General features: G+C 42.5%; 1 protein-coding gene across 3 annotated transcripts in view; it reads left to right on the top strand.

Annotated features, from left to right (window-relative positions):
- MPPED2 (metallophosphoesterase domain containing 2) overlaps positions 1–4,709 on the top strand; it is a 120,111-nt gene extending 115,402 nt beyond the window's left edge. For all 3 annotated transcript variants that reach the window (XM_054635019.2, XM_077179523.1, XM_054635022.2), the window contains exon 7: positions 3,276–4,709. In XM_054635019.2, coding sequence (XP_054490994.1) covers positions 3,276–3,394 — 119 coding nt within the window. In that variant the 3' untranslated portion in view covers positions 3,395–4,709. The remainder of the gene's footprint in view (positions 1–3,275) is intronic.
- The last annotated feature ends 8,035 nt before the right edge of the window (positions 4,710–12,744 follow it).

The raw sequence follows: 12,744 nt of genomic DNA, 5'->3' as shown, positions 1-12,744 counted from the left end.
GCACTTTGTAAATTTATTCCAGAATTAAAGCAGACTCTTTCAGGAATGTGTGCTACATTTAGCCACCTACATCTTTCACTGTGCTGCAAAGGTTGTTCCATGCAGGTTATTTGAAAGCAATTCAAGTTTTGACAAACTCTGTTAGAGAAACAGATGAGATTTCCCACACTTGCGAGCCAAAATGAAAATTATCCCCATTACTCCGAGCACAGGAGCTAAGAAAGATGCTGGAGGAGAAAAAGGAAATGTGCAGACAACTTGCTGCCTCTGCTCACCTCCCTCAGGGTATGAAGGGGAAGCAGAAAGGAGGGCATGTGGAGTCAGGCTTCAGTCTCATGTTTTAGGGGAGGTATTCCCCCTCTGTGATTGCCAGCACAGGCAGCGTGAGCGTCGTGTCAGCTTCAGGAACAACCAGCTCAGTCTGTGGCACTGAGAGATTAAATACATTCTGGAGATACTTCAATATTTAATACAATTTTCTGGCTTTCATGTGGCTGAGAGACAAACACTAGGAGTTCTGCCTGAGAGAGAGTGAAAGACTTCATGACCCCAGAACTCAAAATTACACATTAAATGTTTTATATTCTCCCCCTGGAGGTTTCTCCATTGTCTCTAACTAGGTTCTCCATAGGCCTAAAGATTTCAGGACTTCATAAAAGCAAAATAAAAAGAGGACAGCTCTCTCTGCCAATGGTGTTGGTTTTTCTGAAGCCCTTGTGACTTCATACAATGATTTCCATGCCTGGAATCTGTAAATAAAGAGTTTGTACTGGGAATACTGACATGACCCTCTGCACAGAGGCATAAATAACAGTCCCTTAATGCACCCATTAAAAAGATTGGGTATTTTGTACAAGCATTAGTCCTCACATATTAAAAATAAATGAACATGGCAAGACTCCCAGCTGAAATGTGTAAATTGTAAATTTGGGTGGTGAAATTTGTGGTTGTAATTGTGCTGAGGGTGTGAGAGGAGGGTGTCTGAATGTACAGAACCAAAGCACCACATTTAAATCTCCTGGGAGAGGTGGCAGGACATATTAAAAGTGAGCATTCAAATAACTTCTTGTAAAAACACCAGAAAAAAAATTAAAATAATTTCTAGTACCTGCACAGAAGACATAAGAATGGCTCGTTTCAGTACAGGAAGAAATTGCAAAATGAAAAGAGCATTATCTCAGGGTGCAATTAACTTTTATCCAGCTTCAGCTGAGATGAGTATGGATCACATTCCCTTGAACCAACAGAGGCCATATACACATGTTGGTGATGCAGGTTTTCTCCCCTGCTTGATAAGCAAAACAACCACAAACAAGGTTTTTCCCACCATGAGATGATCTAAATCAAAATTGCCAGTCTAAATAAATAAAGTGATATGGGTGGACAGGGAAGCAATTCTGAAGTGATTATTCTTTCTGATAGGCACTGTGGGTAGCTGCATTTATCTGAGCTTTCAGACAGCAGTGATCTGTACTCTATCATAATGGTTTAAAAGAAAAAACCTTTTTCCTCTGTGGGTTTGCAATGGGAAGCTTTCTTCCTCCATGATACTCTGGGGGTTTTTTTCAATTATTTTTTTTTTAAGTGCATTTGGGCCAAATAGATCCTGGATGTTTTCAAGCTTCTTGGTTAGCTTTTTGTGGATGTTAGCTGAAAACACACACACTTTTATAAAGTTCTTTTGAAATACATATATAAATTAAATAATGGAGCCATAGAATGGTTTGGATTGGAGAGGACTTTAAGGATCTTCTCATTCCAAGCCCTCTGCCATGTACAGGGATGCTTGCCACTATCCCAGGTTGCTCTGAGCCCTGTCCAGCCTGGCTTTGAACACTTTGGGGTTGGGGCAGACACAGCTTCTCTGGGCAGCCTGAGGGTGTGAATGTGTTTGTTTTTAACCTGCTTAGGAGCTCCTGAGGTCTCAGAAGCTGATGCCTCAGGTTCAGCTTTTCTATGTTTCCCATTCTGTGCTGCTTTAGTGTGTGGGTCTGAGCTTCACATTCAGGGATGGTGAGCTCTGTGCACAGAGCAGGGAGACAAAACAATTCCTGCTCCAGCTGGGCACCAAGGACAAATGATCCCAATCTCAGCCCAAGAGCACAAACCCCGTGGGCTGCAGAGAGAAAAACAAGCAGGGTGGGACTGCAGGGGCTAAAGCTGGAATGGGACAATGAACTGCAAGATGCAAATGGAGCAGAACTGATCCAAGGGAGAGAGCCCGGGAGCGCTGGTGCATTTTGGGGCCATTTTGGTTCATCTTGGGTGCAGCCCTGGCTGGGCTCTGGTGCTGCCCAAGGTGGATCCATGGAGGAGATGCTTTGAATCAATCAGTGTGAGCAGCAGCTGGGCAGTGCTGGGATGAGGAGCAGGGTGATAAGGGCCAGCACAGGGGAGGTGACAGAGTTCAGGGCATTTGTTGGAGAGCAGGTGTTGAGGTTAAACCAAAGTTACTTCAAAATCTTTTGCCTCTGAATGGTCTTTTTCTTCTGACAGGTATGCCAGCTATAATCCACTAATTAAGTAATTAGAAAAAGAACATGTGTGGTTTGTGTTTCTGCCACACCCAGTTGCAATAGATGATTTCCCAGGGGTGAATAAAGGTTTCTACATAAACCAAAAGCGCCCGTTCTTATCTCAAACACAGCCCACTGGGTTTTTTACAGTCGAGCCTTTGTGGCAGAGGTACCAGCAGGGGCTGGTGTCATTTTGAAGGGGTCAGTTTGGTTTTATTGCACAGCAGGGATGCCCCAGCAGCCGTGGGGTGCTCCATGTGTCCCTGGCAGTTGATGGCTTGTTCAGGCTGCCGTAGAGCAGGGGCTGGAGGGAGCTAAAGAATCAAGCAGGGATTGATTCAAAGCATCTCCTCCATGGATCCACCTTGGGCAGCACCAGAGCCCAGCCAGGCCTGCACCCAAGATGAACCAAAATGGCCCCAAAATGCACCAGCGCTCCCGGGCTCTCTCCCTTGGATCAGTTCTGCTCCATTTGCATCTTGCAGTTCATTGTCCCATTCCAGCTTTAGCCCCTGCAGTCCCACCCTGCTTGTTTTTCTCTCTGCAGCCCACGGGGTTTGTGCTCTTGGGCTGAGATTGGGATCATTTGTCCTTGGTGCCCAGCTGGAGCAGGAATTGTTTTGTCTCCCTGCTCTGTGCACAGAGCTCACCATCCCTGAATGTGAAGCTCAGACCCACACACTAAAGCAGCACAGAATGGGAAAAACAGAAAAGCCAAACCCTGAGGCATCCCAGTGAGTGTGCCCCTTGTCCCCACAGGTTATGGGATCATGACAGATGGCTACACCACCTACATCAACGCCTCCACCTGCACCGTCAGCTTCCAACCCACCAACCCTCCCATCATCTTTGACCTTCCCACCCCTCAAGGATCCTGAAGCACTACTGGGGAAGGTCTATAAACTGCCATTTTCTAATTAAAAACTTACATTCATGTTTATTTCAAAATAGGGGCTGGGGGGGATTTTGGGGGAGCCGTGGGGGGTTTTTGTTTTGGGTTGGGTTTTGGGGTTTTGTTTTTTGTTTGGTTTTTTTTTCTTTTTTTAATTTGTAAATTGCTGGTGCAAAGAAACAAGAAGAGAAGTTAGAGGTTGTGCTTTTTGGAAATGCAGCATTCATTTTAAATTGATAAAGCAGTGTGAATTTGTACAATGAATTTTGTTTTTCAATAAATTTGCCATTGTAAATTGTTATAGTGTTCTCAAAAGGACAGCCAAGCTTTCTTTTAATAAGTGAGAAACCTTATTTTAATATTATATTATAAGCTAAAAAATAGGCAGCATTTAAATACACCCAAATTTGCACAACTTTTGTTATTGTCGGGGTTTTTTTAAGTGTCTTCTTTTTCCCTAGGTTTAAATGTTAGCTTTTTATCTCAATTTATATCAATTTTTTTAGTAGCACAAACAGTGTTTTGGGGTCCATTTGCCTCTTGACATGTGTGCATGTACTTTAACTTGTTTCTATTCATGGTAGAATGCAGCAAGGGGAGAATAGACTTCTCAGTTGTTTGTCTCTACCTGCTTTATAAAGACTGATCTTGATAGCCACAGCCTGTATGTGATATCTACCTTCTGTTGTTTATTTTTTTAAATTATTTTAGCTTTAAAAGACTGGGGGTGAAAGCTGCAAAGAGCAGGTATTTCATGCAGTAAAAAAAAAAAGAAAAAAATTGTAAATGCGGACTCCTTTTAAATATGAATTTATATATATATGTATTTTTTGTGCATTATAACTAAGCTAGGATTTAATATTGCCAGTATAGCATCTGCAAAATTATGCTGTACAGCACATCTAAATTATGAAGGATGTGACATGTTTTTCCAAGTGCTCAAGGCCTTCGAGAGCCCGAGTTAAATCTTTGTTGTAGTTCAGGCATGTATAGAGTCAAATGGATACAATCAAGCCTAAATAAAATAAGGCTTAGTTGTCCTTTATATTTAAATATCCTTCTTGTCTTTTTTATTTCCTTTTTCTTATTTTGCACTGTGTGTAAATGCAATCTCACTAGCACAAAATATTGTTGCAGATAGTTATTTCTGTTCCACCACTGTAAATGCTATTGAGCTTCATTCTGTTTTATGTTACCTTGTTAATGGAATTTAGAAAAGCAGTTGTTTCTTTAAATTTATTGTGATATTATATCTAGCGGCCTTTATATGCAAATAAAATTGCAAGATTTTTAAATACGTGGTTCAGGGGAATTCTGTGGTTTTTTTGTGGCATGAACAATTTTGGGGAGTGATGATAAAGGTAAGTAACAAGTTTTCTATTTCTCAGTACATTTATACTGCAGCCCATTCATCAGATGCCAGCTGGGTCAGGGGAGCACTCAGAGTTTCCCTTCTGTTTCTGTGCCCTCCATCTCTCATTCCTTTTGAGATTTGCAGTTTTTTCTCTAAATTTATTGTGATATTACATCTAGCGGCCTTTATATGCAAATAAAATTGCAAGATTTTTAAATACGTGGTTCAGGGGAATTCTGTGGCTGTTTTTGTGCCTTGAACAATTTTGGGGAGTGATGATAAAGGTAAGTAAGAAGTTTTCTATTTCTCAACACATTTCTATTGAATATGTTTATATTTATATTCATCAGATGCCAGCTGGCTCAGTGGAGCGCTCAGAGTTTCCCTTCTGTTTCTGTGCCATCCATCTCTCATTCCTTTCAGGCAGAAGGGATTTTGTCTTTAGGTGTTGTGTGACCAAGTTTAAGCCTTGTGGGACCCTCCTCCAGGTGACACCAGGAAGAATTGATCAGGCAATAACTTTTTTGCTGCCTCACTTGGTCACTGGCACTGAGCTGCAGGTGTCTCATGCTCACCCACTCTGGGTTAAAAAATTATTGTCAGTAGGTGAAATACATCAGTTTTTCTGTGGATCTCCTGTCAGTTTTGTGGCTGCAGCAGGATGCAGCAGTGGCAGGGCAGGGGAGTTCTGGGCATGCCAGGGGGGTGACAAACCCTGCAGGAGCTGCTGGTGATGCTGCATCCAGGTGTATAGATAATAACAGAGTCTTCTTCCAAACCAGGAGCTATGGCTGCAAAAATCTGCTTTTAGACAGGAGAAAATAACTTACAGTTTGCATGAATCTGCATTCTCAGGAACAGCAACACCTGGAGAGAGACAGAGCATCTCCATTTATCTTAACAGGTTGGTGACTTTGGACATTATTGTGATACAAAGATTAGAAAAATGGGACAAACAAAATAGACAAACAAATCCAAGGCTCTTACAGCAGAGTACAACTTAGAGGGCCACTGTCTGTATTTTGATGCAACATGCATGTCACAGATCTTGGCCAAAATCTTCAGATTTATAAGGCTGCCATACCAAAGTCTTTTTTGGGGAAGAAGCTGCTGTATCTCTTAAATCTAGTTCTTGTTGTGTATGTGGAATTCCTTGTCAGGTTTCCTTAGGAGATAGACAGGTACCTTCACTCCTTAATGATATCTGCCTCACTTTGCTTGCAGTGTTGCTTATTTTATCAACTGAGCCAAAGGAAGAAAGGTCACCAAATATTAGTCCTTACTTTTGGGTCTAGATGCAGGGTCTGGGCTTTTTTTTTTTCATCTAGCAGTGAGAACACAAGGAAATTGGTTTTGACAGCCACAGCTGTCTGCTGGCAAAGAGCTTTTGAGATGGCTGTCCTTGGAAGAAAAGCAGTTCTTGGAGCACATAGAAATCATGTGTGTAGCACACCTTGGATTATTCTGTGTCACTGATCTCCTGCTTGTCCTCACTGCCTAAGGAGGAAGTCCCACAGCCTCAGGTGCTCTGCAGTGCCATGAATTTTCAGGTGAGCAGAGAATAACCACTTGTGCTCTCCAGCCTTCTGGAGAGCCTGGCCCCTCTTCATTAGCTGCAGCAGGAGGCCCACAGCACCAGGCTGTCATGGCTCTGCCTCTTCACAGACACTGGCTTATTGCAAAAGCAAAAATCCCAAGCCAACAGCTTTGTTCCAGGACTTGAGCAGACTTCTGGCAGCAAAAGGAGTGGAAGCTCATCCAGGAGTGTGCCTTGGCTAAGACTGGAGGTGAGGACAGACCAGAAGCAGTGCTGTGAGGGAACAGATCTTGAGCAGCCTCTGGGATAACCTCCAAGCTGGTACCTGTAGCCATGGGTGTCCTAAAGGTGTGAGTCTTGGTTTCAGCTCTTTGCCACGTGGGTTTTTGGCTGTGTGGTGCAGCAGGTGTGTTACTAAGGGGTTCTGCACTGGGATGCAAGAGCCTGGATTTGTCCCAGCAGGCTAAGGCTTCCTCCTGCCATTTAGAATCATCAAGGACAGTCACTGCTGTGTCATCAGTTGGTGCTGGTGCTAAATGCAGCTGTTCATGTACAGAGGTAAGTCCTCAGGGGTACTTCCTAACCCTCTGGTTTCTCCTGATATTTTTTTCTCTCAGGCTCTGTCAGCTTCATCTTGCTGGTGGTTCAGCACTGAGCTCCTTCTCCTCCATGCCAGGGTATTTTAAATTTTACTCCCTCCATTTTCTTCTGTCCTTTTAGGAACTGATCTAGTTTTCCTCTTCTGAGGAAGCTCTCATTTTGGCTAGCAGCAATGACAAAAAAGGCCAGGAAAATATTACCACTTGGGCTTTTTTTTTATCTTCTTGTGCTCCTTGGAGATTTCTAAATGTCTCTAGGTGTCTGTGTGTGCTGTCACAGGCAGGTAATTCTCCTTTGCTGGATGTCAGCCATATCTGACAATCAGGGTGCCTGGGACACAGCCTGGCTTGTAGAAGTTTGATTTCACAGGGAGGCAAAATTGTGTGATCAATCTGCTTCTTTTCAAGGATCTTTCACTGCTGAAAGTAGCTTGATGCATGTATGCAGAACAAACCTTGGGTAATAAGTCTTTCTTTGGGGTCTGGCCCAAGCGCAGTGAACTCACCAGGAGCCTTTCTATTGACTTCAGCTGGCTCTGGATCAGACACCTGCCATCCCTCTGGACTCTGCTCCTGCCTATTACTCATCCTTCCAGCTGGAGGAGATGGTGCTTGGTTAAGATGCAGGAATCTCTTGGTGGGAGGAGAGCCCTACCTATTGTAATTGCTGAAGCCTCCCAGGTGATTGATTAACAGCAGTGCAGTCGATTAACCTTTCTTCCTGGGAGAGCAGCTCCCATCTCCTCATCTCCACGAGGCTGAGAGCAGTCAAGGCCTTCAGCAGGGGAGGGCTGAGGAGCAGGATGCTCCCCAGAGGTGACTGCTTCCCAATTCTCCCTGCATAGTGGATTTAGTGAATTCAGCAGACCTTGGGGTCAAGCATTTATTAGGCTAAGAGACTGTCAAATCAATCTGCTCTACTCCAGGCAAGTTCTACCAGGAGGATGGGTTTTGCCAAGACTCTGTCTCAGCAATAGATTGATGACTGGCTCCTAGTTGAGGCTGCCTTTCTCTTTTCCATTTTCTGTGGATCAGAGTTTTTCCCCTCACTGACACCGATATTTTCTCCTTAGACAAATTTCATTAAGGAAACTCTTGGAAACTATCTGGAATTTAGGTCACAGGGAATGACTTAAAGTCCAAACTCTGTAGTCCTTCCATTCTGTTACATTGACCCCAGGGCCTTTCTTGAGAGCTTGCTTTTTGACTACAGGTGTTTGAATTACGTTTCTGGAATTTTCTTTTCACCCCCTCTCTCCCTTGCCCTCCCCATGTCTTTTTTTTCAACTTAATATTCTCTAGCAGTTAGAGGCAGGGAGGGATTCTGAATTTTCTCTGCCTAACATCACAGCTTCCTAATGGAAAGAGAAATGCATTGTAAAAGCAGCTGTATTTCCTTTCCTTCATACCAATCCTAACTGCCTTGCAGGTTCCTCATTTGCTGTGGCCAGGCTGTTGAGCACTATCACCAGCTAATTTACCTGAGCTACCCAAATGAAATTGTGTTCTGATCAGGCTTGGCCAGGGCTGTCAGCTGCCAGAGGACACCCCTGGGGGCAGGTTCCAGCTGCCAGAGCTCTGCAGAAATGCAGGCAAAGGGAGTCCAGCTCAGGAGTGCAGCATGGAAGGCTAAAGACAGGTTTGAACATTTTCACCCCCACTTCCTGCCAGCCTCATCAAGGGAAAATGCAAGAGAAGTCTGAGTGAGCTCAGTGCTCTAAATCAGTTTGCAGTGATCCATATTGATTTGTTTCTTCCCCATGCAGTTATCCCTTTCCTGCCTGCCCCTCTGCAGGAGCCAGCAGTGCTGCAGTGATTCCATTAGGATGTGGCTATGTGGATGCATCTCATTTTGTTTTCCCTCTTGTTTTCCTCAGGCTCAATTTGCTTTCTTGATTGATTATAGAACAGAATCAGAGGAGCCCTTCATTTCCTCTGGGCAGCATTTCCCTGTAATTCTTACCACACACAGCTCAGTCCCTTATTTTGTGAAGGTTTACATTCACAAAGGGGGGTGTGACAAAACCCTGAGTTTAGGATGACTGAGTGAACAGCCCAGCTTCATCTCTTCCCCAAACAGTGGGTACTGCTTCTTTAGGGAGGTGGCAGCTTGTCAGATTTATGGACTCAGGAGCCGAGACTGCACAAAGTCCAAGGAGTTCAGAGAAATGGCAACATATTCAAAAAATTGGGCTAGAAAGCAAGGACTTCAAAGTGTAAAATAAAAGGAATTGCATTAAGATGTATTTTTTTATTACCATGACAGTTGAAGTGGCTCAGAAGTGTCAGTCTGTTGGGCCCTCAGTTGCTAAAGGAACAGCACCACAAATATGAGGGCTTTTGCATGCTGTGCTCAAGCATTTTCAACATTCACTCTTGTGCAAGGACCACAGCAAAATATTTTCTTTTCTGGTGACTTACTGCTATTGCAGGAAGAATGTGAACTTTTTTATGAGCACTACCATAGATTCTTTGAGAGGTCTGAAGCAGGTAGAAAATCTGCATTATTGTGAGGTAGAAACTGCAGCTCTGTCTGTAACACCACCCTGTTATTGGATTTGTGTTAGGAGGTATCTGGAGAATTTTGAAGGCTCGGTTTGAGCATCATATTGACACCACAAGGCTGAAGCCCAGCTCTGGCTGGGAGAGGGGCAGTTCCTAAGAGGAGCTAAATTGTATTGATTAAGGTCTCCTAATCAACAAAACGACTTCTTGCACAAAGTGCTATTGAATTTTCTGCAGACTTGAAACTCCAAAATACATAGACTTATTCATAATCAACTGCATTCAGTACAGAACTTTGAAACCCAAGAGCTGTATCAGTTTAAAATGAATTTCAGGTGGTTTGTTGTTATTAGTGATTTGCATTTCTGTTACCAAATTGAGGCCAGATTTTCAGACATGTTTACATTGCCAGTAACATGTTACTCTTGAATTCCCCATCACATGTTGTATCTGGGAATATGTTTTAAAAATCCTGGGTTTTTTTGGCATGTCTTATAAAAAAAATTCTTACCTGTTGTTCTAAGATTTTTTTGGAGGTGCTGTAGGTACCAGTCAGACTTTAGCACTGTGGATAGTCAGATAATAAAATTTACTTTCCTTAGTATAATGCCCTGCAGCAAACTGTCAGCTGTGTGAATAAAAGCTGGAGCTCTCAGCTGCACTCCAGGAGCACAAAGACTTCCCTGACTTGGTGTTCCTTGTCAAACATGGTCAGAGGGTCCCTTCACTGTGAAGCCTGAGTCAAACAAGAATCAGAGAAAAGCAAAAAGCCAATAACTGTGCTATTTTTACTGTTAGAGCAGCTGTGGGAGGAAAATCAAGTTGATTAGCCACAGTTACACCAGTGGCCTGTAGCCAAACTGAGGATGGAATCCTTATTTTCTGATTTTTGCTGCTGTTTAGTTCCTCACAACTTTTTATTTAGAAAGATCACACAATGAGAATGAATCAGCTTTCTCGTCCTCATTTGGAAAAACGAAATAATTTGAAAGCCCACAAAAGATTTCACTTTTTGAAAGTGAAATCATTTGAGCCAAAGATAACCAATAGGTAACAGAAAAGGCATTTGAGACACAAACTGGTAGTTTTGGCAAATGTTGGACAAACAGTTCTTTATGGCTTGTTTGCTGGAATCTTCCTCCTTTAGGGGCTGTGTGTGCCAAAATGCCAGGGCAGGAACAAATCCAGGACCAACCCACCCCAGATTTTTCTTTTGTTTGGAGAGGGGAGTTTTGGAGGGTTTTTTGTGTGTATGTGTGCATGGAGTAATTCCCAAGGCACCATTCCTTAGTAGGAAGTGCTCTTTGTTGAAATCTTAATCCCAGTTTACTTTTGTTCAGAGCAGCCAGTTGCACTTGTACGTGTCACACAGTGCATTTTTTTCCCCCTGAAGCTGCATTTTGATAGATTTTGTTCCCAGCTTAAAGCCAAGGCTGAACAATGGGGGCAGGTACACGGCGTGGCTGCGCTGATGATTTCGAGTTTGCTGGCTTTTATTTGGAACAAGAGGAGAGCTGCTCTGGTGTCAGCAGTCATTACCTTCTGCCTGTGATGTGCTTTCCCCACACTGTGGCACATGAGAGGCTGCTTTGTGAAAACAGGCTTTTCCAAGGAACAAATTATCCAGCCCCAGTGCAGTAACCATATGCAGACAGCCCCAGCTGTAGCTCTGGCTTCCACCAGTATCATTTACAGTCCTGGGTATTTGTAGAAATGACAGTTAAGCTGTGGTGGCACTACTTGTCACAGAAAGCTTGGCCTTATAATAAAAATACCTCAGTTTCTGTTGCCAGACAATTTGAAGAGAGCTTCTGCTGTAGTAAATCTGATGCTCATTATCTGATATAATTTTATATATATATATATATATAAATAATAAATATATATATTATATGTATATTATATGTTATATATGCTATATATATTATATGTGTTTATATATAATATATTTACTATATAATAGACATTATAGATAGTACATATCATTATATATTAATTTATATTATATATTATAATTATGTATCATTATATATTAAATATTTTATATATTATATATATAATGTATAGCTTTTCTATTATATATAATATAGAATATATAATATCTTCTAAATATTATATAATTGCACATTATATATTATAATTATATAATTTTATGTATTACGATATTTATTATATTTTCTGTTAGACTTATGATATAGTATATGTTATATATTAATATCTAATACATATAATAATAACAACAACAACAACAACAACAACAACAATAATAATAATAATAATAATAATAATAATAATAATAATAATAATAATAATAATAATAATAATAATAATCCCTGCATGGTTACAGTATGGTAGGGTGGAGTTTCAGCATTTCTGAGGATCTGATTGGGTGAAGTTGGTGCTGCTGCTCGTGTGTGTCAAGGGTGCAGGGCTGGGTGCTGTGAAGCCACACACAAAGCAGTGAGACCTGGCAGGTTGTAGGAAGATATAAAAGTTGTTGGAAGAAGTTGTTGTAGGAAGATAATAAAGTTGTTGTCCACTTTTGTTGGACAGAGCAGTCCTCAAGCCCAAGAATAGGGCAATGGGAGAAATCCTGGAAGGGTGTCTAATAGATATTTTGGCAGCTGGGAAAAAATGACAGATTTCAAGGGGTTTCCACAAGGTTTACTCCCTCCTCCAAGCATATTTCAAACAGGAGCATCTTGCCTGAGGTGTGACCCTCAGCAACCACAGCACTGATTTTAGCAATGACTGTGAAGCACAGTGCATGTGCCTATGAACCATCTGCATCATCCTGCACGTTGACTCGTGTGTTTAGTCACTGAAATAGCTGTGTGCACTTGCCTGGCCTCTAGAAAGCAGTTTGTGTGTGTTCTGTGGCTGTTTGTCCCTCCCCACGTGGGCTGGCAGGGTGCTGGGACAGAGTGCCTGACCTGCCATCCAGCTCAGCTGCTGCTCTTCCCTTTGAGAAAAGGCAGAAGCTCCTCAGGGCAAATGAAGCCCCTCTGATCTTCAACCCTGTCCTCATGCATGTGAGTAAAGAGGTTAAACTGTTCACAAAATGAGAACCATTTCAGGAGTGACACAAAGTGGCAGTAGCAAAACTGAAGAGCAGCCCATTGTGCTTTGCTCTGGGCTGTACCTGCCAGTGTACTGAGCACTGAGCACAGTTTTTGATTGCAATCAAGGTAATGAGCACAGGGAAATATGGCTGTTCAGAGAAGTTTGCTCTCTTTCTTCCTCCCAGGGGCACAAGTGCTCTCAGGATGGCCCTGCTGAGCTCAGTGGAGCCACTCTCTGCTTTCCTGCCCCGGTGACAGTGGCCAAAGGAGCTGAAATGT

This window comes from Agelaius phoeniceus, chromosome 6, assembly GCF_051311805.1.
Source record: "Agelaius phoeniceus isolate bAgePho1 chromosome 6, bAgePho1.hap1, whole genome shotgun sequence".
NCBI lineage: Eukaryota > Metazoa > Chordata > Aves > Passeriformes > Icteridae > Agelaius > Agelaius phoeniceus.
This window is presented reverse-complemented; position numbering and strand designations above follow the sequence as displayed.